The following is a 26,458-nucleotide window of genomic DNA, read 5'->3' on the forward strand; positions in this document are numbered from 1 at the left end:
AGATTTTGATGTGTTTAACATGCTTTAGGTGGTTGAAAGGTTCCTGCTTCTGTGCTGAAACTTCATGTGTTGTCCACTGTGAGCTACTTCCACGGGTAATTAAAAAGTTGCTCAGGAAACAATGTTTCCTATTGAGAGAAAAAGCCCTCATAGAATTGGTAGTTGTTGCCTTTTGTCTGATTTCAAGAACTAAATAGTCAGCAGAGAATAAAAATATACCATGTTGGTTCAGGCTTCAGACAATCTTTTTGGAGTCTTGGGGGAACTGTGGGCTGTAGCACACTTTTGATAAAATTTTGGTTACTGTGGTTAGAATATGATGCCTAATTTCCCTGTCCAAGCCTCAGTATGGACCTTAATCTTACACTCCACTTCTGCAGATGGGGAGACAGTGTCTTCCTCCATGATGTGACATTTATGCATAATTAGCTTAAAGTATTTTTTTTTGGCTGCCATATTGTGTCATAGCAGAAACCAATGGCTAATCTTTTATTATTGCTCCTTGATTTTTCCAGGCATTGCTGCATCCCAGCCTTTTCTATTAATTTGTTCAATCTGTTTCAAATTAATTTTCACCAGATGTACTAGTTTAAAAAGTATTTTTAAAAAGTTGAAGCTTAATTTCCTGCCCAAAATTCCAATCTTCTAAGGTCCCTTCTGTATTATTTCTTTTTCCTCTGTTGTGTTTGGAGTAGAATATTTCCTATTTTGGTATCATTTGCAGGCTCCTTTAACTTGATACTTATTCTTTCTTCCAGATCATTAATGAAGTTATTTAATTGGACTGGATCTAATGCTGATCCCTGTAATACCTACTAGCTATCTGTACCCCCTGCAGCTTGACTTGCTGCCATTTCTCATTATCTTTTGTTTATGGTCCTTCAGCTGACTTTTTTGATCTGTGTTTGCTGGTAACCCAGCCAATTTGAATAAGATTTTGAGTAGGATTTTATGGCAGTAATAATGCACCTTCTGTTCAAAGACTCTGTATATGTAGAAACAGATTAAACATTAAGCCTCAGTACATTGTGGTGGCATAATAGTAGTACACCCACTTGTAGAAGGGAAGAAGTCATTTTGTCAAGTTCTGTAGAAGATACAGAGTTAGGACAAGTATCTAGAGACCTCAGTTATAGTCACGTTGATTATTGCCAGGTGTTAATTTATGACTTCAAAGTTTTGGAAGAAGGAACTGTAACAGTTGCTTCTTAATCATTGAGTCTTTTTATGGTCAAATCAAATGCTTCTTCAGTGTATTTTTTCAATAATTGTTTCTGTAAATGCTTTCCTACTCCCCAGGTGCAGGTAGAAGTTTTCAGTGGGATTGCTGGTCTTCATTTCTGTGGGATCAGAATTGGGATCCAGAGACTCTCAAGCATGTTTTTAAAGACCTCCCATTTCTCTCCCCAGGCAGTGTTTTTGAAAATATAGCTTCTGTTCCAGTCTCACTCTAACTCGCTCATACACCCATTGCACTAACACTCAGTCAGTTTGCACTTTGTTGTACCCCTTATTTTTTTCAAGTCCTAATTAGCAGATGCCCTGTGGAATTTCTCTTCCTTATGCTTTCTATTCTTTGTGCTCACATTAAGTGTAGCATTTTTGAGGTTTGAGGTGTGTAGTTGTGCAGTTTATTATGGTAACTGAAGGTGATTATGCTTGATAATGTGCCTCTCCCTAGCACTTTGGGCAGTCACATGTTTAATTGAGAACAAGCTGGTTCGGCATTGAGGTTATCTCTGCTTTTTCAAATTGAAAGGGGAACTTCTAGGACTAGGAAACTTTCATTCTCACTTGGAGGCTGCAAAGTAAGGACCATATTCCATTACCAAAAAGCTGTAACGTCAGTGTCTTCTCTGGTTCATGTGGCTTTGTTGAGGGTTGTGTCCTTTTTTTCCCCCTTAACCTTTCCACTATCACATACTTCCTCAAACAAAACTGTAACAATTCTGTTTAAAGCTTTGAAAACTTTTGGATTGCTCTTCCTAGTTATGTTAGCTTTAGTCTAGGCAGGCTTCAACAACTTGAAGACCATGTGGATACCCAATCAGAACTGCTTCAGATACTTCTGTAATGGAAGTAGAAAAGAAGAGAAAACTGTTGGCTTTTATCAGTGCATGGTGCCCCTTCTGACATCAGGCTGTTGTGCTGTAATGTTGCCTTTTCTGTGTCTGCCAGCAGAGCTCTGAGTTTAAACAATGGTCAGCAAATCCCTCTTCTAAAGCTGGATTAACTGTACTTTTTCCTTCAGTGGAAACTGCTATTTGGGTAAGAGAGTAATCCAAAATTTTCATTTTCCCTCAAGACAGGCAAGCAAAGAAAGCCGAGCTTCTTTGCTGTAGGAATTCAGGGAAGTGCTGGATAAAGAAGGAAAGTGTATCATCTGAGCTATGTTCAAGACCATCTGACATGCCCCCATATGCCCTCATCAAGATGTCTATGTGATGGGAATGCAAAAGAGAGCCTGGCCTGGAAGTGCAGAAAGAAGGATAAATTGTTATCTGACACAGATCTTCTAGCAATAGGTGGACAAGGTGTTAAGAAGGCTATTAAAGGCTGTGCTACAGAATTCACTAATTTTAACCCCAAGGAAACAATCAGATGCTCATGAGTTCTTAAAATACAGAAGAAAGAAATTCAGTGCATCTGTTGAAGCCAGGGCAAAATATTCTGATGCTTATTCCAGATTTGTTCAAAAATGCATCTGGGGATACCCTTCCATGCTTTCTCTGTGGGGAAAAAAACGTACAGCCTTATACCCATCTCTGTTAGGACTTTAGTTCTCTCCTTTCACCTTTAAGGCCATTATTCATATTCCATTTTATTTACACAGTCCTGGATTTCTTTTTTCCTCTTTGTCACTCTAAGTGTCAAATATGTCTCGTGTTTTCACCCTTGTTCAATATCCACTTATACCTTCTGTCCTCACAATATTTTTCGCTGGTGGAATTAGAATTATAAAATATGGTATTGTCATATTTTTGATTGTGTCTCTTGTAATAATGAGGTTTGCAGAAAGATCTTTGCCTTCCATTGAAGGTCTTCTGTAGGCCAAAATTAGATGCCTGTCCATGGAGGGGGAGAAACCCGGATCTGTATGTTACTCAGTGCTGGACCAAGAGAATGATTGTTCTTTCCAGGGGCTTCTGAGTCTGAGCTGAGCAGTCTGTAAATAATGCCAAATGTGTTTGTAGTTCTGGCTTTTCTAAAGCTATTGCTGCTGTTTTCCTTGCAGCATAGAAGCACTTAAGGGATACTTAGCCATGGTTTTACCTGTGCTATCCAATGCTACAGGTACATGAGGAGTTGGAGGGTGGTGCAAACAAACTGATGTCTGTGAACTTCCTACTGCTGATTTTAAAAATAGCAGTAAGAGGTTGTGTGTTAGGATCAGAAGGAAAAGATACAGTCAACAGGGTAATGTGGAGTGGGAGTCTCTTTTATGTAGATGTTTCTTGATACCTGGATAAAAGAAAATTTGGAGAGGCAGCATGGCATTGACCATTAAAGCCATATTCTTTTGCAGTTGTTCATTGAGGAAACTTCATCCATATGTGAATATGATAAAATTCTGATAGTGCTAGAATGCTACTAGAGACTGACAGGAATGTGTTGATCTCAACAAAGGACGCTTTTTACAGTGAGAACAATCATGCGACCTCCCCAGAGACGTGACAGAGTCCTCATCACTGGAGGTTCTCAAGATGCAGCTGTACAGGGTGCTGGGTAGTCTCATCCAGGCTCCATTCTCCACAAAAGGTTGGGCCAGGTGATCTTTTGAGGTCCCTTCCAAACTGGGCTGTTGCATGATTCCATGTTGTATCAACAGCCTGTCAAAGGTTGAATTGCTGCAAAATAGTGTTAAGAGTTGTTATGTGTCGTTATTTTTATTGAAGAGGGAACAGGTTAGAATCTTTCTTTTTGGATTAAAGCATGCCATCAGGACTTAAACAAAACAGTATTTTCACTCTCCAATAGAAATCTACTGTTTCTGTCAAAGCAACAACTACAGACCCCAGTTTGGTAATTTTCCTGTTTACCTAAGTTTTCTTTATAATGTCAGTATTTTTATCAATCTATGGCAAATAAAAGGTTGCTCTGTAATAGCTCTGAGGGTTGCAAAACAAACTGAAGCTGTGTCTATTATTAGGTTTTGTGTTATGGGGCTATATTGTTTGGCCTTATGAAGAGTTGTTGGGAGGTGAGGGAAGCAGAACAATCTACAGTTTAAGCAGCCCTGCCCTTGCTTGCCCCCTTCCCCCCCAAAAAAAAGATAAGCAGAACTGCAGAAATAACAGGATGTTAATTGACTTCTGCTTTGCCACCTTTAGACATAAAACTACATAGATCCTAACTATTGTTTTAAGAGGAGTGAACTGACCCTTCCTTAGGAGACATTTCATTTATCAGATAAATATGAAGATGTGGAGGATATTTGGAAGCAGTCTGAAGAAACTGAGCATGCCATGCTAAATTGAAGGTGATGGCAGATGTTAAGTATGAGGCCTGTGTTTAGACTGACTTCCTGTTTTTAAAATTTGGAGGTTGTTTGTATACTTTGCTGGAAAACTCTTTGGTTACTGGATCCTGCTGCTATGCATCAGGAGGGAGCCAAACTGCAGACAGCAAAGATAATTTTTCAGTTGTTTGTACCCATGGGCAAATGAGAGTAGGAAGTTTTTTTGTGGTCACATGAGGGATCAGGAGAGGCCATGAAAATTGAGTGATATCAGCTCAGCATGTGGCAGTATCTCTGTTTAGCTTTTTTGTGTTGTTTTGTGTATATTGCATTGCTAAAATATGTCAGAGTTTTTCCTCCTACATAAGGGAAAATATTTTTGAATACAGAGTAAATAAAATGTCCAAGCCTGCAATGTGATGTAAAGTTTCAGGAAAAATATTTGTCATTACTAAGCCCAGAAGTGCCTCTCGTTGTTCCTGCTCCAGAATAATGTGTACAAGTGCAATTAGATATGTCCCCTTTGATTGTTGGTCCAGTTGCCTGAACAGCAAACGCTGATTTCCATCCTGTTCCTGGCCCACTGACTAACTGGGATTGAAACATGACACTGGAGCTTTGTGTGTGTGTTTGGTCAGCCTTCTGTCTCAGGCTCCCAGTGTTTAATGAGAGTTTGAGCTAAGGGAGTAGATCTCCTGCTAAGGCTTCTCACACCAAGTGCACCATTTCCGCTTGGAGTTGGAAAAAACACGCTTCTCATCTTTATCCTTCCTGACCCTCTACTGTTACAGATACGGTTACAGGGTAGTGTCACTGGAGCTCTGAGCACTGGGAAATATTCATGAGACACCAAAGGTGAAATACTATCCACGGTGAAATCATTGAGAAAATTCCTGCTGCCTTCAGGTGCGCCAGCTTTCATTCACCTTCTTCTTTTGGCTGGGAAAGAATCCCATCCAGGATTCGCTTCTGAAACTGTTCATAGGCTGAAATCAGTGTGCTTTCCCAGCAGTCATATGCATTACTTGACAAGTGAAAACCAGGGTAGATCATGATTTATAAATGACAAGAAGGCTAGTTCTCCTAAGGACTACAAATCACAAACCATTAGATCTGCACTAGTTGTAATTTGAAATAGGTGAGCAAAGTATGCTCACATAATGGTTCTACAGACACCAGCTAGTGCATATGAGGGAGTGTTGGTATCTGGGTCACGGTGTGTCCTTCAGCTTCCAACAGTTTCAGTAGCATGGTAAAATCACAGAGCAGAGATGATGGAACATAGCAGCTTTAATGAGGTGAGAAGAACAAATTTAGTATGTGTGTGCTTATATGTAACCTAATATTAGTAACAGCTTTGAAGAGCACTGTGTGTTTGACAATACAGCAGATGAAGTTACGGTTTGCAGGCTGGGACAGCTGCACTAATTCTTTCATTGCTGTTGCAGTGCTGTACTGCCATGCTGTTCATGGGGAGGGCCAGAAAAGCTGGTGAAAGGATTGAAGAACAAGTCCTCAGAGGAGGGGCTAAAGGAGCTAGGCTTGCTTAGCCTGGAGAAAAGGAAGCTCAGGGAGACCCTATCACAACTCCTGAAAGAAGGTTGTAGGGAGGTAGGTGTTTTTTCTCCCAGGTGACAGGATGAGCAGAAATAGTCTCAAGTTGTGTCAGAGAAGGTTTGGATTGGATATTATGGAAAATTTCTTCACCAAAAGGGTTGTCAACAGTGGAGGACAGGGTACCCAGGGAATGATAGTCTCCATTCCTGGAGGTATTTAAAAGGCGTGTGGAAGTGGCACTTAGAGAAGCAGTTTAATGGTGGACCTGGCAGTGTTGGGTTCACGGTTGGACTTGGTGACCGTAGAGATCTTTTCTAACCCAAATGATAGTGGTCTTGTGTACTCCAACTGGAAGGGGTATTAAAGTAGCTGGGGTGAGTGTTTTGGGGTGCTTTTGTGGATAATGGTAGAAAATTGCTTTGGAAAAGGTAGTTTAAACAGAAGCTACTTTGGCTACAATGTACAACTAGTTCTGTCTTTTTAAAAGGTTGTAGCACCTACAACAGCAGAAGATGGTTTGTTCTGAATTTTCTGTGTTGTCGGTTTAAACAGACCTGTTTGATTTTTGTGGGTGGATGTGGTTCTTGTGAATTTCCGTTAGTTTATTTCTGCTAGTCTGAAATGTTGCATAGGTGATAAATTGCTTTTCCTTAGGAATGTCTGTTGCTTTTTTTGCCTTCTGGTTACATTACCCACTTACTGTCCTTTTAAGCCAGCCCTTGTCCTGGCCATACCCGGTAAGTCCTCTGAAGATCTGATTGCCCTGGCCTCTTGCATTCCTTATTCACCTCCTGTTCTTTCAGCCTTTGTCCCTCATTACACCAGATGATGGCTGCTTTTCTGTTGTATGCAGTAACACCTTCAGATGTGTGTTTTGTACTAAACCTTTCAAAGGTAACTTGTAGTGGACATGAGTGAAAAAATAAAAGGTTTTCACAACCATGACAGACTGAACAGAAATCCCGCAACCAATTTTTTTCAGCTTGGAAAATAGTTTGTATTAAGGTCTTGCAACCTGCAGTGTAGCATTTGCAAGCAGGCAGCTGAGGCCAGCAGAAATCTCTTTGCCCAGTTTTGTGCAGAAGAAACATAATGTAATCCTTATTCAAGGAAGTGCATTCTCTCTGAAGTTAAATCTTTGCTCTATTGGCACAAGTGGATGTCTTCACTGGAGGGAACACTGCTGTTGAAAGAGTTGCAGAAATATTCCGTCAATTTTGCAGATATTCCTTTTCTCAATTAGAATGGAAAATAATGAAAGTATGAGGCTTGTTTTTTCTTTTTCTTAATGGGTACAGGTTATGGTTAATCACAGGTACACTAGATGTATGAGTGAGATCAATGAAATCAAAAAGGCTGAAAATAGTTCAGTGTGTATGTAATTAATTACCACTTGGGGTAGGTATTTCTCTGTAATTCTTTCCTTATGATCTGTTGTTTAATCTAAGAGCTTTAGGTTTGTCTGAATTGCAGAAAGAAGGAACTATGCAAAAAAATCCAACCAGACTAGCTTGAGGGAGTTGATGATTGATAATCATTTGTTTAACAGTGATATTGATTATATAGATTATGTCTAGATAATGTCAGACAGAAGTTCAGGCATCACCTTTTCCTTTTGGGGGTGGGAGGTGTTACAGCCTGTTCTTTCTCAAGGCAGAGCTTTTCTTAAGAGAAAGTGTGCGTTAATATCTTAAATAGTTGCATTTGCACAGGTGTCAGAGTCAAAAGTTGTGTTAGAGTATTGTTCTGAAGGTGGGAAAGGAGGGCTGGGAGGTCCTTAGGCTAATTTAAGGCTGGAAAAAATATTCTTATCAGGTTATACATTATCATTTGGACTGCATTTTCTTTTGGTCAGTTTGTAAAGCTGAAAATCCTCTTGCTCTTATAAATGTCAGTTATGCACAGCCTAGTGTAACAGTTTAATGTTTACAGGTAAATTATAAAAGATGTTTTTTCTACTCTCACTGGAGTCTGAAATGTCTAAAATAGTGACATGCAAAAGGTTTGCATCTAAAAAGCTTAGAGTTTGGAGAAGACACTTCAAATAGCAAGGATTCTACTTCTGAGAGTTTTTCCTTGTATTGTGATGTCAGAACTAAGTGAAGAACAGCAGCAGCGCTGTGGTCTAGAAGAGGACTGACTTTCTAAAATAAAAGGGATGTTCTGATACCTGGCATTCCTTGAATGTTTGTGATTAGTGCTGAGTTATTTTTCAGCTGATTCCCAGTCTCTTTGGCAGATTGCACTTTGCTGTTGCCTTCAAAGAGCCCCTTTCCAAGAAACTGTGCATAGTAATTGATCTCCGATTTCAGCATGTGAGGAGGGTGAATAGTTTCCTTTGCAGTCAAGAATGTGTTTTTACACAGTAGTGTGTATACACTTTCTGTGTGTACACAGAGGAAAATAGATGTCATTTTGTATTTAATGTTTACTCTAAAATAGATGGAATCTCTTCAAAACATTTTTCTTTCTTTTTTTCTTTCTTTACAGGTGTTACAAGTAGCACTGAGTGCTCCTGTGGGCGTAATCATTTTACCTGTGCTGTCAGTGCTTTTGGTGAATGCACCTGCATCCCTGCTCAGTGGCAATGCGATGGAGACAATGACTGTGGGGACCACAGCGATGAAGATGGCTGCAGTAAGAATAACATCCTTGACTTGTGTTTGGGAAAATGAGTATCTTTTTTTCAGTGTTTTACAGGCACATCCTACCATTTGTGTGACAAATGTTTTTGATTGTAGGTGGTTTGTACTTTTGACTGACTCGAAGTTGAACAAAGCCATTGTCCAATGATATAAAACACAGTGGAAGCCCAACTCTGGCTTTTTTTGCAGCTGGTTTTAGGTGGTGCTTGGACATGAATATGTTAGAGGGAGAGGAGGGACAGAGAAGAGTACCTCTCATTTTTCTACCCTTGCAAAAACACTATCTCTGCATTAAATTATATGATTTTGCTGTAAATATTAATGGAAAATGAATAGTGTGAAGAGGCATATTGAGAGTGTCTGCCCTCTTAAGTAACGTTCTAGTTTCTGTCCTTGCTGCCCTGTGAAGGGAGGGAAAGGCAAGTGCTGAAATAACATTCACTGGTCTTGGGACTTGCTGAGAGATGTTACCTTGCAGGTACTGTGTATCTGCATAGTGTTGGCATATGTGTAGCTGGGCCCAACTAGGTGAGAACTGATGTGAAATGTCATTTTGAGTGGATGTAGCTATAGAGATAGAGATGAATAGAGAAAGCCTCTTTCCATGGAGACACAAGTAAGTTCCTTTTTTACCGCATCTCTTTGGGTTCCACAGAGCATGCGGGAATTTAAGAGTAGAAAAAAAGGCCTGGTCTCACGAAACTCCTTTCCTAAATGTTGCCCTAGAGCTGAAAACTTAAGGCTCCTGTCAGTGGACATTAGAGAGAAATTAACTTCCTCTGCTGGATCTTCTCTCTAACCTTTCCTGGTTTCTTCTGTTGATTACTGTATGGAAAGGAGCTTTCCTAATCTTGTAAGTTTTGTCTTAAAGCATCTCTTCTTCCTTAAATGTGGGAGATGTCAACCCAGTTTCATGAAAATTTTCTTCCTTCTGGATTCTTGCTTCTTAAAATTTGGTGAACATTGAGCAACATGGAAGACCTTGAGTCTTGGGGAGGTAAGGCATATCCAATAGCTAAGCTGGTTTTACTGGCTTTTTACTAAGCATAGAAGAAAATTCCTTTTCTTGTGTGTTTTCTTTTGCAGGTAGATGAGGAGATTGGGGGATGGTGGTGGGATTGTTTTAACTTTTTTTTTTGTGGGCTCAGTAACGATTTAGACAAGAGATACTTCTTGATATAATTTTCCTGGTAATTCAACAACTTCCAGCACCAAAAATTTCAACCTAAGCAGTCATGGTAGGACTTGGGGGTGGGAAAGATAAGATCTTCCATAGGAACAAGCAGGAGGTGCTAACAAGAGTTGCTTCATACAACATAGGCTTAAACTGTGAATCTCTTTGCCACAAAACATTGATTCTGAAACTTCAAACATTCTCAAAGAGCAATATGACAAATTTATGGATGTAAAATCCACTAAGGGCTGTTAAAGATGAATGTGCCACCTCTTGTTTGGGAAGTCTTTGTATTACAAGTAGACACAGATTTTGTTTTGAGGAAGAACATTTTTTTCATGCTGCTTTCTTCCACTCTTCTCTTGGTGTCTTCTGATGCATCACGTGTCTTTCTGTGGCCTCAGAGAGAGGAACCCTCTTGGTCTTGCACAGTAAGATATACTATATTAAGGAGACACAATATATTAAGGAGATCTGGCCTGTATCTATTTGAGTAGAAGCTATGCAAACTAGGAAACAGTACTGAAGAGTGAGTAATCTGCTGATATTCTCAGGCACTGGAGGTTGGGAAGAATATAAAATAGAGATAGACATATATGAGACAGAATATAAAGTGATGCAGAGAATGTGGGAACTGGGTTTGACTTCTGCCTTTTTTAATTTACAGTTTCTAAGAAGGTTGGCTGCTGCAGTTAAGACAACAGAAAAATTTCTATAAATATGTTGGCAGCAAAAGGAGGGCTGAGCAGAGTCTTCCCCTTAGCTGAGTGTAGAGGGTAGCATTGTGTCAGGGAAATAAGGGAAAGAGTGTGTTACTTAATGCCTTCTTTGCCTTAGTCTTTAATGCCAAAAGCAGTTGTCTTCAGGATACCCAGTTCCTTGAGCTGGAATGTAGTGACACAGAGCTGAGTGAAGCCCCCATAATCCAGAAGGAAATAGTGACGTGCTATGCTGATTAGACACCCATAAGTCTATGAGCCCAGAAGGGATGCATCTAAAAGTAACGAGGGTGAAAGAACTTTCCAAACCACTTTGTCATTTAGCAGCAGTCCTGGTTAACTGGAGAAGTTCCAGTTGAATGGAGATGGGCAAATGAAGCACCCATCTACAAGAAGAGTTGGAAGGATTGTCCAGGGAACTAGAGGCCTGTCAGCCTAACCTCGGTACCAGGGATGGTCATGGAGCAGATCATCCTAGTGCCATCATACAACATGTGCAGAACAACCAGGGATCAGGCCCAGACAACATGGTTTTACAAAAGGCAGGTCCTGCTTAACCAACCTGATCTCCTATGACAACATGACCCATTTAGTGGATGAGGAAAAGGCTGGGTCGATGGGCTCAGACCAGTTGTGTGAGGTTCACTGAGGTGAAGTGTCAGATCCTGCCCATGGATCACAGCAACCCCAGGCAGCCCTGCAGGCTGGAAAGCTGTGCAGCAGAAAAGGATCTAGGGGTGCTGGTCAACAACAGCTGAACATGATCCAGTGTGTGTGTGTGTCCAGGTTGCCAAGAAGACAATGGCATCTTGGCTTGTATCAGCAATAGTGTGTCCAGCAGGACCAGGGCAGTGATTGTCTCCCTCTACTTGGCACTGGTGAGGCCACACCTGAAGTGCTGCGTCTCGTTTTGGGCCCTCTCTACAAGAAGGACATGGAGGTGCTGACGTGTGTCCAGAGAAGCACGATTGGGCTGGTGAAGGGTCTAGAAAGCATGTATTGGGAGAAGCAGCTGAGGGAACTGGGGTTTAGCCTGGAGAAAAGGAGGCTAGAGAGGCCTCATTGCCCTCTACAACTACCTGAGAAGAGGCTGTAATGAGGTGGGGGTCAGTCTGTCTTCTACCGTGTTTCAAGCGAAAGGATGAGAGCAAATGGCCCTAAGTTGCACCAGGCAGGATTGGACATTAGAAAATTACTTTTCACTGAAAGAGTGGTCAGGCATTGGACTAAGTTGCCCAGGGAGGTGGTGGAGTCATGGTCTCCAGAAGTGTCTAAGAGGTGTCTGGATGTGGCACTTGAGAGTATGGCTTGGGGGTGGTATAGGTTGACTGTTGGATTAGATGGTCTTGAAGGTCTTTTCCAACCTTGATGATTCTGTGATCTTAATCAGAATATAACTTGCTCCATTTATACAGAGTAGTAAAGTAATTCAAGGGGGAAGGACTAAAATAGAAACTGTCTTTTTAAATATTGCATCCTGGTAGAATAGATACAAAGAGAACTTTTTCAGCTGACAGCCAGCAGCACTTGAAGTGCAATTTCGAGGAAAGAAGAAAGCAGAAATAAAAGTTAACATTTCTGTAGCATCCTTTGCCCTATTTCTTAAATGCATGACTTCAGCACACACATTCAAGGTTGCAGTGGAGGAGCCTGAGGAACACTTACTCATTTAAGCCTGTTATATCTTGCTCTGAGTGGCTGCTCATTATGAATCCAAGTATGATACTATTCTTAGCTTGTAAGAACTAGATCAGCTCTACAGAGTAGGCTTGTGGTAACTGTGCTGTTTTGTGTCTGGCTTAGTTATTATAGCACCAAACCTTTTTGCCAGAACAGGTTGCTCGCTAAATCCCTCTCTTCTGCTTGGCTTACAGGAGCCTTTTGAAGGCGTACTCATTTGTGGGGTTAACCTTCCATTTTCTCTGCTTGCTGACTGTGCCAGGCATAAACAGGGCAGCAGGAGTGCAAGAGCAGGGGTGGGGCTTGAGCCCCTTGGAACAGCAACTTGAACTTTAAATTGATTTAAGCTTCTCAGGAATCAGCAGTGATGCACACAGTACATGAGAACAGTTGGTTCACTAATTTTTCTTTCCTCCCCTGGCTATTTGTCTGTGACATGCATAAACTTTCCTGGCTGGCATGAAATTTTGAGCTTCTTTGTTTTGAACTTGATGTATCATTTTATTTATTGACTGAAATGATTAAATTTCTTTTAATACAAATGCTGAGCTAAAGATTTGGGTTGTTCTGAAGTCAACCACCAAGCCTCAGATATACTAAAGGCCTACTTTAAAAATTCCTCAAAAAACTGGGGCTAGTCTTTGTTCTGGAGTGGGCCCAGTTTGTTTTTTCTGACTTAAGAACCGCAATCTGCGACCACTTTATATGGAGTCTTCTGAGATGCTAAAGCTATTTAGGTTCTTTTCCAGAAACTGTATGGATGTGCAGCTCTGAGTTTTACAGGCTGGAATTATAATATCAAGTAGATGTCTCTGACTGAAAGAGTGAACAGATGTGTTTACAAGGAATCCCACCTTTCCATTGATCTGCTGCAAGCTAGTTTTAGAGTTACTGGATTTTCTTTTTTTCTCCTGTGAATGTTCAAACTTTCCAGAGAAATAAATCTGCAACTATACCTTTTTAAAGTGTACTTTTCTTCAGGGTATCATATGCTCATATGTGTACTCTAACCCAATACAATGAGAAGAATGAGTTCTGTCTGCTTCCTTGGGAAGAGGAGAGGAAAATGGGAAGATATTGGACTACTGGACTCCTAATAAAGCAAGAGACTGAAACAGGCTGGGGGTTAAGGTGAAAATTACTTTAGCAAGTCAAGATTCAGTCTTGCATCTGTGTCTATACAGTACTGCATATATCCTTGAGTAGTTGATTGGAGTTTGCTAAATTCTGTGTTAATGCAATTTTCTAGCCTTGAATTGGTAATCTGTAGTTTTGGTTAAAGAATAACAGCTTGAAATGCAGTGTGTGGTATTAAAAAAAAAAAGAAAGCAAGATACTTGGTAGTGAGTGGAGTTACAACTGTGAAAAACAGGAGCAGACATGGGAAACCCTCCTTTTGAGAGATATTTTCAGTTATGAGGTAAATTCTTAAAATACGGTATATTTTACTTAGTTTGGATTTTTAATATTGTGTTGCACGCTATAAAACACACCACCACTTCTTGAGTTGATGCCATTAAATTTTTCCTCAACTGTCACTGTTTCTGCACACCCCAGACACTTTACATTTGTACCAGTGTCCTTAGAACATCTGCCTCTCCATAGGTATTTTCCATTAGTTTTGGGAGAGCCCTGCCTCTGCTTACCTGTCTCAGAAATTGTTCTCCTTGCAGATTTGAAGCCGTGCTGTGATGGAAGCCAATTATTCCGTGACATGTTTGCTTCCTGCTCTGGATCATGTTTACAAGGCAGAGTGCTGTAGTAATAATAGCAATAAGCAACCTGCCAGCTGTCATGCCAGCTCCATAGACTTTGTCTGCTGTCAGCTCTCTGGCTTGCTGACAGTGTCTGCCTTGGAAGCACTTGCTGCACATGCACAGGGTAGTTCAGCTGCCTTCCTGCCTTGTGCCAGCAGAGACTGCTTTGGCCTGTCCCTAACGAAAGCCGCATGCAAGAGGAGGAATGGTTTTCATTCTGCCCTCCTGCACGCCCTTTGAAGTCCTCATGGTGTGAATGAGTCTCACTTCCTGTGGCAGGGGTGAAAGGATAACTGAGTAAACTTGGCCTGAGGACTGATAAATAGTTCTGTTTCTCATAAGGTACACCAAATCTCCCCATAACCATCCTCCCAGAAGAGCTTTCTTGCTCTGAATTTTGGATCGGTATCATACATAATTGACTTGTAAATGTGTTACTTTTCGGGAGGCAGACTTGTTTGCTTACCTCCCTGCACTGTTGTACAAAACCTCTTCATTTGAAGGGACTGAAGAAAAATTTACTTCTTTTACCTTAAAGCTTACTGAAAGTGATCTGTTGTTCCCATCTCAAGGAGAAATCGACACAGTTGCTGTTCAGCTACAGCTCATTCAAGCCCAGTAGCGGGTCTCTTCCTTCCTGGACAGGACTGTCACTATAACCTGCTCATCAACCCCAAAAAAAAAAAATAGAAAAATTAAGATGAGGTTAGGATAAAAAAATCTCACAGGTCTTTTATTAAAATTAACAGAAACTTTGAAAGAGTAATATTCCTTCTGTCATTCACTTAATCAGGAGCTCAGATGCAAAGGCTCAGGTGACGCTTCACTTCTAAACCTCAAGTTTTAAAATCTAGGAACTCTTGTCAAGAGTTCAGTATTCTCTTGAAAACACAACAGTTCCATATCTGCAACTTTGTCATATTATTGGGCCTGGAGTATGCATGTTTCCTTTGAAAGGCACCAGAATTAATGCAATGCCCCCTCAGGCGGAGTGCTTGTGATCAAAGGGCTGTGAAAGATTGGATGCTGATAGTCTTTACTTTTTTTTTTCTTTTTTTTTTCTTTTTTTTCTTTTTTTTTTTTTTTTGACCCACAACATCTTTAAATACAGTTCAGCAGTGCAATAACATTTTGTTATTCTGGAACTAGATTTTCTAAAATGTTTGTTAGTAAAATGCAATGTCTCCTTTTTCTTCCTGAGAGTGGAATAACCTCCTTTATTTTTGTTCCTGGATTTTTTGCCTGCTGTGCTGCAGATCTCAGCAACAGATCTGTTTGTGGGTATGTGTGTGTTTTTACATATGCACGAGTATTAACGTAGCTGGGGGTGAGGCTGCACTTGTCTAATGTAGGTAGCATGATTTTGTTTTGGTTGTATTTATGTTTAAAATTGACTTCTTCACATGAATGAGAGATTGTCTGATTAAGCAGCCAGTATTGTTCAAGCCTCTCTGTGTTCCAGAGCTCTGAACACCAGTTGCTTGCTGTCCTTGGGTGCAAAGCAACCAGCACACCACAGGCAACAGGGATAAAGTGTTCAAAGGACAGTGGGACGTGATTCAGTCTGTGTTTCACCTTATAAACTTCCCTTTTCCCCCGCCCTCCCCCTTCTCCTTCTGCTTGGCAATAAAAGAGTGTCCTGTGTAATAGGAGTTGGGAGAGGGGGAGGAATAGCAGGCTTACGATAGACCTAGCTTTGCTGAAACATTGGATGATGTCCAGTGTGACCATGCAGAGGGATGAGCTCAGGGAAATGGTTGGAAGTTCAAAGGCCTTTTTGTATTGCTCACTGTCAGTTGACAGATGTGCTCTCTTTAGCTGTTGCTGCCCAGCCTAGTTCTTCCCATTGGCTCCCCTTCCTTGGGTTTGCTCCCCATCCTGCCTCTGGCTCTGCCTGGAGAGGCAAGTTAGTATCTGTCTGTCTGGGTATTTACCTGCTTTCAACTCCATCCTGGGACTTGCCTTTGCTCATCTCTCTTAGGAAAATATTGTTTCTTTGCATTGATATGGAGAGATCAAGCTGGAATTGAGCAGAGAAGGGGGGTTGAGGCTTAACTGTGTTTACTGTTGGCATAGCCTAATCCTGCTGTGAGCACTGGTGAAAGCATTTTACTACAATCTATGATTGGTCTCTTATCAGGAGAAGTGATGCCTATGAAGGACTTGTAGCTGTTTCAAAAAGTAATACATATCCTTCATTTTACAGGTTGGAGAAGGGGGAAAAAGAGGCAGAAATGTCCCAGGGTCATACATCAATATCAAGATAGGAAAAGAATATGGGGATTCAGTTTCTAATCTTCTTGATGCTAATCCAATTTGTCCTCCAACAAGATGAAGAGGTCTTGTTCCACCTCTGTCAGTGACAAGAGTTCTTGCTGCTTCATTTGTATTTCATGTACCTACTTTGTGACTATGGCTTTTAAAGTTAGCTATGTGAGTGAAAATAATACACTTAGCAGACTGTATAGCTGCTCCATTATGTCAGAACAAGACATAGTGGTGGTTGTTTGAATGTCCTAAGTGTGACCTCCTAACTTTTGAATTTCCTCTTAACTTCAAATTTCCAAACACTTTGGATGTATTTACAACAGTATTAAACATTCACTGTGTGCTAGTGATATGGCCTTGGCTTTAACTCTATAGAAATAAGACTCATCAAAATATGAAGTGATAAATGGCCAAGAGAAGAGCTGATTAGTAACAACCCTAGAGCAAAGGGCTGTGCAGTGGAAATGGAGCCTGATGTCCTTAGAACAAATCGAAGGAAACTGGAATGGTTTTGTGTAAACAGTGTGCTTTTTAGTGGGAAGAAGGGATTGGGAGGGCAGAACTAGGAAGAGGGGGATTAGGAAGATTGCCCCCATGTGAAAGCTGCTCCCAGAATTTCTTGCATTTTCTTTTGAAGCATCTGTTTCCGACCGTTATTAGATTCAGATTACAGGTTTATGTGGATCCCTGTCCTGATCCCATTGGCAGTTCCTCTGCTCTGTGAGACATCAGCCCTCATTCATTAGGTTGGGTTTTTTGGTCTCAAGTGGGTTTGTGGTTTTTCTTCCTCCTTTAAAGGAGAGCTCCTGTAGAAGGAGATTTAATTCCACCCTGCCCCCACTCCACTGTTTTCTGGGCTAGTACACTTGATCTCTGCTGGGTTAGGGAATTTGGTCCTCCTTTGTATATGACAGTTTGTGTTTTGCTCTCTTCCCCTGTGCTTGAAGCTTGATTTTTATATCTAGGGGGAGTATGAAATTGGTTGAACTGTTCCCTGTAGGGGTGGAATTTCATTTTATGTCTTTAGCTCATGAAGGGATGCAGCAGTTCAGTGGGATAATGGTATCTGCTCTGAACCAGCGCTAATGGCTTAACCCTCTGGGAGCCTGAAGAATTCTCCCCTGGAGAGTGAGCATGCAAATTCCCTTCCAGGTGGCTCCTGTGCAGTCCTTTGGTGATTAGTCATGCTAAAGCATATGCTGGGAGGATGGTCTTAGTCTTGAAATTGCAGCTGAGGCCAGGGAAGCTTTTCCTCAGCGTGCAGTGTTTGGAAGTTGTTCTTGGGGGAGAGAGGTCTGATCTGTGGGACTGATTGTCTGAGCCCAAAAATGTCCTGGTTTTATTTGGAAGCAGAGTTTGCAAAGTGGAGAGTTTTCTACTTCTGCCTGCCCTGAGGAAGAAGACAAAACTCCTTCTTCATTTTGCTGCAGCAAACCACAGAAACTGAAGTATAAGGAAGGGGGCCAGTTATTGGAAGATCAGGATGCTGTCAAACCTGTAGAGGGAAAATACAGATTTCTGTGCTTCCCCTTTCTGAGTATTTCTTATCCTTCATACCCCTCTGGGGCCTAGAAGTAGCTGGATATGAGATGGATGGATATCTGCATGGGGTAGCCTAGACATGATGGGAAGGACCTTTTCCCAAGGGCCAATGCCAAATTCTTTGTATGTTGAGGGCAATTACATCTGTTGTGATGTCCTCAGATACAGAAATGCCTGCCACACTACAGGAACAACTGAGAAGATTATCTGAATTTGTGGTTAGAAAAATGAATGTTAGAGAAAGTCTGAATTTATCTGCCCTAATATATTCTTAAGGAGGGGGGCTTTTAGGACAGGCCCTTGGTGAAAAATGTTGGAGGGCCTGCTATGGAGAGCAGTGAATGATTCAGTATGTATAATCCATGCTTCTTTAACAGGACACTGGTGGCAGTCCTGGGCCAAGGGGAAACAGAGGGTTGAGAAAGCTGGAAAAACGGAAAATGTGACTATTTGTTCTCCTTATTAAATCATCCTCCTTTTGTGTGTGGCTGCTGTCTTCACCTTCCTTTTTTACCCACCTCCCTCCCGTCTCACTCCCACCTCCAGGACAGTGTTGGCAGGAAAGGGAGTAGCAGCATAGCAGAAGAGGGCTGGCCCGCCTGGTGACAGATGGGAGTTGCTGTCGGCAGGCTGGGCTGGGATGAAAGGGTTTCAGGCAGGGTTTCAGGGCCTTTCTCGCCCTCGCCCCGTCACATCACTGAGCAAATGCTGTTCTTTGGAGAACACACCTGTCAGGAGCAGTCTTGTGCAGCCCCTTGCCTACCGCAGCTGGCAGCACTTAAAAGCATGTACCTCTCAGAGTTGAGTGTTCCTCTCATCTGTGGGGGAAAGAACAGGAACGATGTTCCCCCTTGAATTCCAGCTTTGTGGCTCCAGGCCTCTTCAGATGCTGTGGATTTGTGGTCCCACTCCATTGCAAACAGACTCCTGTGTGGGCAGGCATCATCCCATGTCTGTCCCCTTCTTTCATCCTTTCTGGATGGAAACCTTGAGCAAGCTCGGGACTGTTGTCCACGCCTGAGGTACAGAAAATTATCCCCAACAGTGGATTCTTGCTTCTCAGCTTCTCCTTGCAGATTTTTTAGGCAAGAAACCCTGACAGAGTCCCCATGCTGAAACACACACTGTAGCATGTGACTTCATAAAGTCAAAACATTGCTTCTGATAGTTCTCACTCTAAGGAACTTGCTGTGTAATAGAAACAGGATGGACTGCCCTGGGAAGCATGCAGGAAAGATGTTGATGGTTTAACTTTGCTTGTTATAAAACAAGTGCAGTTATGGGAGGACAGCAGGCTCAAGGATGAAAGAGAAAAAAGGAACTCAATGGGGGAATTGCAACAGCTACTTTATTGTGGAAAGGTCAGTGTTTCTCTAGGGAAGAGAGACTGCCAAGCTACAGACCTACCCTGACCCCCCCCCCCCCCCCCTCTAAGGAACAGCTCTTCCTGATAACTTGAAATTTTGTCTTTTGTTTCTAAGAGATTTAGCTCTGCTCCCTCAGGAGGGAAGGAACTTTGTTTTCAGGAAGGAAGCTGGCTGCAGCTCCATGAGGTGTTTCTTTGCTCTTTCAGTGCTGCCCACGTGCTCCCCCTTGGACTTCCACTGTGACAATGGAAAATGTATCCGCCGGTCGTGGGTCTGCGATGGAGACAATGACTGTGAGGATGACTCTGATGAGCAGGACTGCCGTAAGTCACCTGTCTGAGGGAAGAGGGTGGGTGCAGTGCCTGCCTGCTGTGACTGGGGAAAGTTGACCCTTTTTATTACAAGAGTCTATCCACTACATTGGACCACTGGCTTGTAGTGAGCTATATTCTGCCCGTGACAGAGGTGTGTACCTGTAAACCCTGCTGCCTTGGCACCTGGCTTGCTGTTCAGCTGCCTGTCTTGGGGGAGGGGATGCTTCTCCATGCAGCTGTAGAACCGTTTATGCCCTGCAGCCCTGCTGGTTAATGTCCCATGAAGCACTTCCCTGAGCTGGGCTCTTCATGCCCTCCCCTGTCAGTGGAAACACCTAACCCCTGCCAAATCCCACTGAACTGCCTGTCTGGCTGACTTCCTGTGGCCTCAGGTTCCACTGTCTGACTTTTCTGCAGTGCTGGCCTGTCACCAGCATCCTGTCCCTTCAAACAGGGCTCCTTGAGGAGAGGGAAGGTGCTGAAAGGATACTGCCTACTCAGAGTTGTGTGCATGGTGCTCCAGAGTGACCCTCTAGGAGGAAGCCCATCTGAAGAAATATAGAAATAAAGCTCTTGACTGTAAAGTATTCTATGTCCACTGCATGCATGGAAGTTAGTTCACCTTCTGATCAGTATCTCTGATCTTTGCCTGCCTTTTTGGGCAAAGAACTGGGAAGCAAAGTTCAGGGCTTGACATCCTGTGTGATGCTCTGGGATGCAGGACTAAACTCAGTTTTCCAGTGCATTCAAATATATTAATGAAGGAAAAGATATGTCATTCTGGGTCTCTTTGGTTTTCTGTTTTTCACAAATGTTTGAAATGCCCTCATATCTAAGATAACAGTGGACAAGGGTGTGATCATGAGATTTGGAGACTAATGAAAGGAGAAAGAAGGTTCTGTGCCTGAGAGATTCCTGGGAGGTTATTCAGGCTAGCAGTAACCATAGGAGGGTTTCTGTTGGACTGGAGTCCTCAGGTGCTGAATTTGCAGTCCTTTTCATTTCCTTACTTGTCTGCAGACAGCCTTCCTCAGGAGACTGGCAAGGAGAGTGGAATGAGTCTCCAAATACTGAGGTGTTTGCAAGAGGAAGTTCAAATTTTCTCTCTCCCTCTTCAGTGAACATGTCCTTTGCTTTGAAGACAGCTTTGACATTATTGTCAAAAGAAGGTGGATATACAATACTGCTAGCATTTATCTGTTAGATAATTAGAGACTATTAACTCATTTAAAAAGAGGTTTGGATTACCTTTTTTCTGTGCAGGGCTATCTTGAGTCTGGCTTGGGACAGTGCTAGAATACATACCAGCATGGGATGGGTGGCTTCATCTCCGTTCCAGCTAATTCCTTCAACCTAAACCTCAAGTTTTCGAGCCTGCTGTACTGTTGGTGTGTGAGCAGAGTGGAAAAGAGACACTCAAGAAATCTCCCAGTGGCTCCCCTGGTATTTGTTAGGAGAATCAGCTCTCCAGCATCACTGTGTCCTTGGAGGATGATGTTGCTTGGCTTGTAACTTGTCACACATTTGGTGTTCTGCAAGCTAAATCTTCTTGCCTTGCCTTCACCTTACCCCTGTTGTGTCCTTGCAGCTCCAAGGGAGTGTGAGGAAGATGAGTTCTCATGTCAGAATGGATACTGCATTCGCAGCCTGTGGCACTGTGATGGTGACAATGACTGTGGGGACAACAGTGATGAGCAGTGTGGTGAGTTAATGTAAATACTGCCTTCACAGTACTTCAAGTGGAGTTGTGCAGAGTCCAGCCTGTGCACTTCTAGGATTCCCAGAGCACGGCTAAGGCTCCCAGCTGGCTTTTCTGGGCTGAATTTGTGGGATATAGCATTCCAAGGGTTGGCTGCGTAGGATCTTGGGCTATGTGACTTACCTGCCAGGCAAAAAAAATCACTTGAGACCTTTCATTCCTTGACATGGGATTGTGAATTCCCCTTGGATTCCTGTTGAATCCAGCACTCTGCGTCAGTTCAGCGAACAGTGCCGGTTTTGCTCGGGCCCTGCCTGACATGGATATGTATGGTTTAATGAGCAGTCTTGTTTGTGGGTGCCCTAGGAGCTTCAGGAGGATGTTGTGGTGTGTTCCTGGGTACTCTGAGAAAAGCCAAGGCTTTGTTTGCATTGCTGTCTCTGCAGATATGAGAAAGTGCTCAGAGAAGGAGTTCCGTTGCAGTGATGGCAGCTGCATAGCTGAGCACTGGTTCTGTGATGGGGACACAGACTGCAAGGATGGCTCAGATGAAGAGAATTGCCGTGAGTGCTTTTCTTTGTAATCACAGGAAATAGCCCTTTGGACCTGCTCTTGCCTTGGGTTTTGGCATGTTTTCTGCAGCAGAGATCAAAAGCAAGTTAGTTCTGCCTGTACTGGCAGCTATGCCACCTTCTGCTGCCTACCCCAGAGGGCACAAAAGAATGGTGTCTCTCTTGTGTTGCCTCACAAGCATACTTCATCTGTGTCTTGCTGCTTCTTTCTTCCCATAGCTGTGACCTTGGGTCAGAGCAGAAGGTTTATACTTTACTGAATATAGCTCTCTATGAAACTGGAGGAGTTGAAGGGCAGCTGGAAGGAAAGAATATTATTCCTTTCTTTTTCCTCTTATCTGATTCCAGACTGAAATTTTGGAAGTGGAGGCGTACTCTGCTTATTGAAACCACCCTCAGGTACTGCACACTGAAGACGCCTCCTGCCTGCCCAGTCTCCATTCATGTAAATGCTTTTTGCAGGATGTTGCCCAAAAGTGACCCATGCTGAAGGAGGGGGGTGGTGTTGGGGCATAAGAACCTACAACAGCTGTTTCCTTCTTCACCTTCACAGGCTTGTAGCAAGTGGGACAGGAGTTTATGTCCCTTTCTAACCCACACGGCCTCTCTCCTGAGTGTGAGCACTGTCCATGTCTCTGGAACTTGCAGTGGTCCCTTCCCCCTCCCTGCTCTCAAAGGCATTTTGCAGAATTTGTTCTAGATAGCAGGAAACTTCAAAAGGCTCTGGGAGGGGGATGAGGGCCGCCAGCTCCTGAAGGGCAGGGGGAGTGGATGCATGGGGGAGTTGTCTTTTATCTTTCCAGATAATGAGACTTGGCAGAAAGCCAGGGGCTGCAAACATTTCTAAGCCAGGAAAGGACTCTAAGAGGAAGCCAGCCTCTCTCCCTCTCCTTTCGCTCTCTGCCTTTCTTGTTCCCTTGCCTGTCACTTCACCGAAGGCCATGAATAGACCCTCAGGAAGGGAAGAGAGATGTTCCAACGTTGCCTCCTGTGGGAGTGGAGGGGCACCCAGAAGTGGTGTCCCTGTTTCTCTGAGCTGAAACACTATTTCAGTCCTAGCTGGCAGTTGTCTCTATAAGACAGTTTAAGTAACTTGCTAAGAAGTTCAGTTTGGCTACCTCCTCTTCTTTTATCTTCATCCATGTGGTTGTCATCTTTTTCTTATCTACAATCATGTTTGTCGTTTGTCTGGGACAAGGTGGGATTACACACTTCTTTTTTGTCTGGGTTTTTTTCCCTTTTCTTTTTGTTTCTTTTGGGGATGTGTGTGTTATAATTGAATCATACAGCATGATAATTTAAGTCACTGATTTAATTTTCTCAAGGAAACTGAAACACTCGGGCTCTTTCGGTGAGGGCCACATTAACACACATTTTCATATCCAGCTGCTGATGCTCACTGAATTAAAGCTCTTAGCTCATGCCTTCTGGCTGTGCCCATTTCTTCAAGTTGAAGAGGCAGATGTTGTTCACTTTCTAGACTACTCTTTCTTTTCAATCTTTCTTTTCCTTTTTGTTTAATCCATTTATATTCAGAACTCCTCAGCTGGGAGACTTGTATATCTGAAACATACAGTGCGTTCTCCAAATAGTATGAGAAGAGGTGTCAGATTCTGTTGTGTGGGACTCAAAATATTTTTCATGCCTTCCCACTTAGTGTACTGTTGAACAGAGAGCAGTAGGCAAATCCTTGACCGTTAGTTTGTTTGGCTTTGCCCAGGGTCATCTCTCTGGCAGCGCTCCTTACTGAATAGGAATGGTTGTTTTGGCCAGAGCTTGAGAGGAGAGGGAGGGGGAAATCCTCAAAAGTCAGGTGCTGGCCTGGACACCCTGCTGCTTACTTGCTTCCTTTGGTCTTCAAGTGCTTATTTTTGTTAAAATTTTAAAGGAATCATTCCTTAGTTTAACCTTGCATTCTGACATGCCACGGTCCTTAATATGAGTTATCCCTAAGGTTTCTTTATTTTTCTGGTTTTTTATCTACCTTTTTTCAGATTTATTAAACAATTTAAACGCTTTTTTGGCATTAAGACATAGAGCTTCAAGCATAAGATGGAAGGTGCCACTCTTGGATCCTTTTTGAGACTTTCCCATAAATTCTTCCTTCATATCTTTTTACTTCTCTAGAATTTAATGGCTTTTGAAAAGTTCAGTGTTTATAGCCTAATATCCTATGTAACTTTTTTTAAAAATTGTATTTACTGGATCATCCGCATGAGTCTTTACATATAAGTTTAACGTGCTTTTCAATGAAGCAAAACCAGCATTCCTCTCTGTAATACAAATCATGCAGAGATAAGCAGCAATGAATACTTGCCAGTCCATTATGGGGCTGAGAAGGTTGCCTCTAAACTAGACCGTGCCTTGTCACCTCACATTTCTTTTCTTTGATTCCCTTGTTAGCATCAGATGTTCCAGCTGCCACCTGCAGCTTGGAGGAGTTCCAGTGTGCATATGGACGCTGCATCTTGGACATCTACCACTGTGATGGTGATGATGACTGTGGGGACTGGTCTGATGAATCTGACTGCTGTAAGTTATCACAGGGTGATGTCCTTGTCCAAGAATCAGAGTTGCAAACCTTAATGCATTTTGGGTTGGCTGGAGAAGGGGTTACAGTGTAGGTGACAATCTAATTGTTCACAGATAAGCTGGCTTCTTCATTATTAGGGGTTTTGTTTAACTCTGGAAAGGAAGAACAGTGATGAGAACTGTGTAGTCAGTGCACTTCTGCTTACAAGAATTGCTGCAGTTTTCAGAAGAAATCTATGCACGACCAATTCCTTAATAATGGGGGGTAAGGGTGAAACTGAGGAGCTTTGGGGATTGTTACATTGGTCTGAGTTTGCGCTTTTTGTGTTTTGATATCTCTGCAGCATCTCACCAGCCTTGTCGCTCTGGAGAGTTCATGTGCAACAGTGGCTTGTGCATTAATGCTGGCTGGAGGTGTGATGGTGACTTTGACTGCGATGACCAGTCAGATGAGAGGAACTGCAGTAAGTGCTGGGAACTGGTGGAAACATTCTGTTTCTATGGATGCAGAAGAGTGTTTGGGACATTAGCTTTGAAATTGAGTCTCTTCTGATCCTTCTTGCTCATCTGATGTTCCTCTTTTGGGCCCTCAGCTACATCTATGTGCACAGCTGACCAGTTCCGCTGCAAGTCAGGACGCTGTGTCCGTCTGTCCTGGCGTTGTGATGGGGAAGATGACTGCTCTGACAACAGTGATGAGGAGAACTGTGAGAACACAGGTTTGACCTGCTACCTTGCTGCTTAATAGCTAATTAAGTTTCCATCCTGATGGTAGTAGGTAGTAAAGTCTCTTTTGTATTGCTTCAGGGACTTCAGCCTAGAGTTTCTGTCCTTCCCAGAGAATGGGATCTGTAGACTGTCTTACATGCTTGCCAACTTGTGCAGGTCTGTGTGCTTACACTAATTTAGGTGAAGGTGTTTTCTGGTCAAGTATCCTCCTGTCTTGTCCTTACACTGTGAATTACCACAGAGCTCTGGGACAATTCCATTCAGACTTGGGAACATCAATAATGTACCAAGTTACTACCTTTTCACATGGGCTATACTAACTTACGCCTTCTAGGTAGTTCTGGATAGGTTTCCTGTTGCATTGTGAAGCTGCTGAACAATTCTAGCAGGCAGTGGAATCAATAAGAACATGAATCAATAAGAGCATTTAGTGGAAGAGAATAACAAGACCTTTATTTTAGAGCATTAAGGGTGTTATCTTCCCCCTTAGACATTTGCTCAGGAGTTACTCTTTCTAGTATTCACTTCACATATTGCTATTCCTTTGTGTGATAGTGGTTATGGGGAGCAGGAGGGTTTTAACACACCCTAGTGTTATGGTAGGATTCAAGGAATGCCTAGAATCTTCTTTATTCCTTAAAGTCTTCAGGATGTCTATAGGTTTTGTTGAGGACTAGAGTGTGCTGGTCCATGAATTCATCCTAGTGAGTGGAGCCCAGCTATGTGTACTGATCCTTCTGCATCCATGTATTCTGAACAGTGGTTTTAGGGGTGACAGAATGGATTTGTGAAACTGTATGTCTTGTTTTGGGGCTGTTGAGGAGTGGAGAGTGGCTGTTCTATGAGGACAGATGAGCTCAGAGGGTCTGGAGAGGCACACTTTGTAGTCACTTTGAGAGCAGCTGCTCTCAATTGGTCAGCTGTTGTGAGCATCAGTGTGGTGATCCTGGAAAAAGCAATTGTACTTAAAGACAAGCTGGTAACCCTGTTTCCTCATCCTGATAACAGAAGTACTTAGAGGTACTGAAAGAAGCCAAGTCAAACTTCCAGAGCCATTGAAATTCACTATCTCCATATCAAACCAAACACAAGGTACAGTTACTGTGAGGTTAGTTGTGCAGTTCTATGTTAGGTCTATGGTGAAAATTAAACTGGTTTTTCCAGGAAATGTACTCACTCATCTAAGTGACATAGTGTGGTGTCCCAATGTCTGTAGCAGGAGTTAAAATCCTCTTGGCTTTAGAGCAGAGATATGTTTTTATTGGCCATAGAGAAGATTCCTGAAATACTAGGCAATCAGCTGGTGTGAGGATCTTTATGTTCGATATGACAAATGAAGTCCAAGTTTCAGAATCCTTCATATACAGTATTCCTGTGCTCTGAAAAGTGAATCTGCATGTTGTCTGGTTTTGTGTTTGCACCTGGTGTGTCTGTAGTTCTTAAC

The 26,458-nt window shown here is 42.5% G+C and overlaps 1 protein-coding gene across 4 annotated transcripts in view; it reads left to right on the forward strand.

Annotated features, from left to right (window-relative positions):
- Nucleotides 1-26,458, forward strand: part of LRP4 (LDL receptor related protein 4) — an 83,278-nt gene that overhangs the window by 32,048 nt on the left and 24,772 nt on the right. For 3 of the 4 annotated variants that reach the window (XM_054275456.1, XM_054275458.1, XM_054275460.1), the window contains exons 2-8: nucleotides 8,507-8,653; nucleotides 19,375-19,491; nucleotides 21,071-21,184; nucleotides 21,628-21,744; nucleotides 24,157-24,285; nucleotides 24,630-24,749; nucleotides 24,879-25,004. In XM_054275456.1, coding sequence (XP_054131431.1) covers nucleotides 8,507-8,653; nucleotides 19,375-19,491; nucleotides 21,071-21,184; nucleotides 21,628-21,744; nucleotides 24,157-24,285; nucleotides 24,630-24,749; nucleotides 24,879-25,004 — 870 coding nt within the window. The remainder of the gene's footprint in view (nucleotides 1-8,506; nucleotides 8,654-19,374; nucleotides 19,492-21,070; nucleotides 21,185-21,627; nucleotides 21,745-24,156; nucleotides 24,286-24,629; nucleotides 24,750-24,878; nucleotides 25,005-26,458) is intronic. The other variant, XM_054275459.1, reaches the window with a different exon arrangement.

The sequence above is a fragment of the Melozone crissalis genome, unplaced genomic scaffold (genome assembly GCF_028551555.1).
Source record: "Melozone crissalis strain CALT ecotype California unplaced genomic scaffold, PUWL_Pcris_2 ptg000018l_1, whole genome shotgun sequence".
NCBI lineage: Eukaryota > Metazoa > Chordata > Aves > Passeriformes > Passerellidae > Melozone > Melozone crissalis.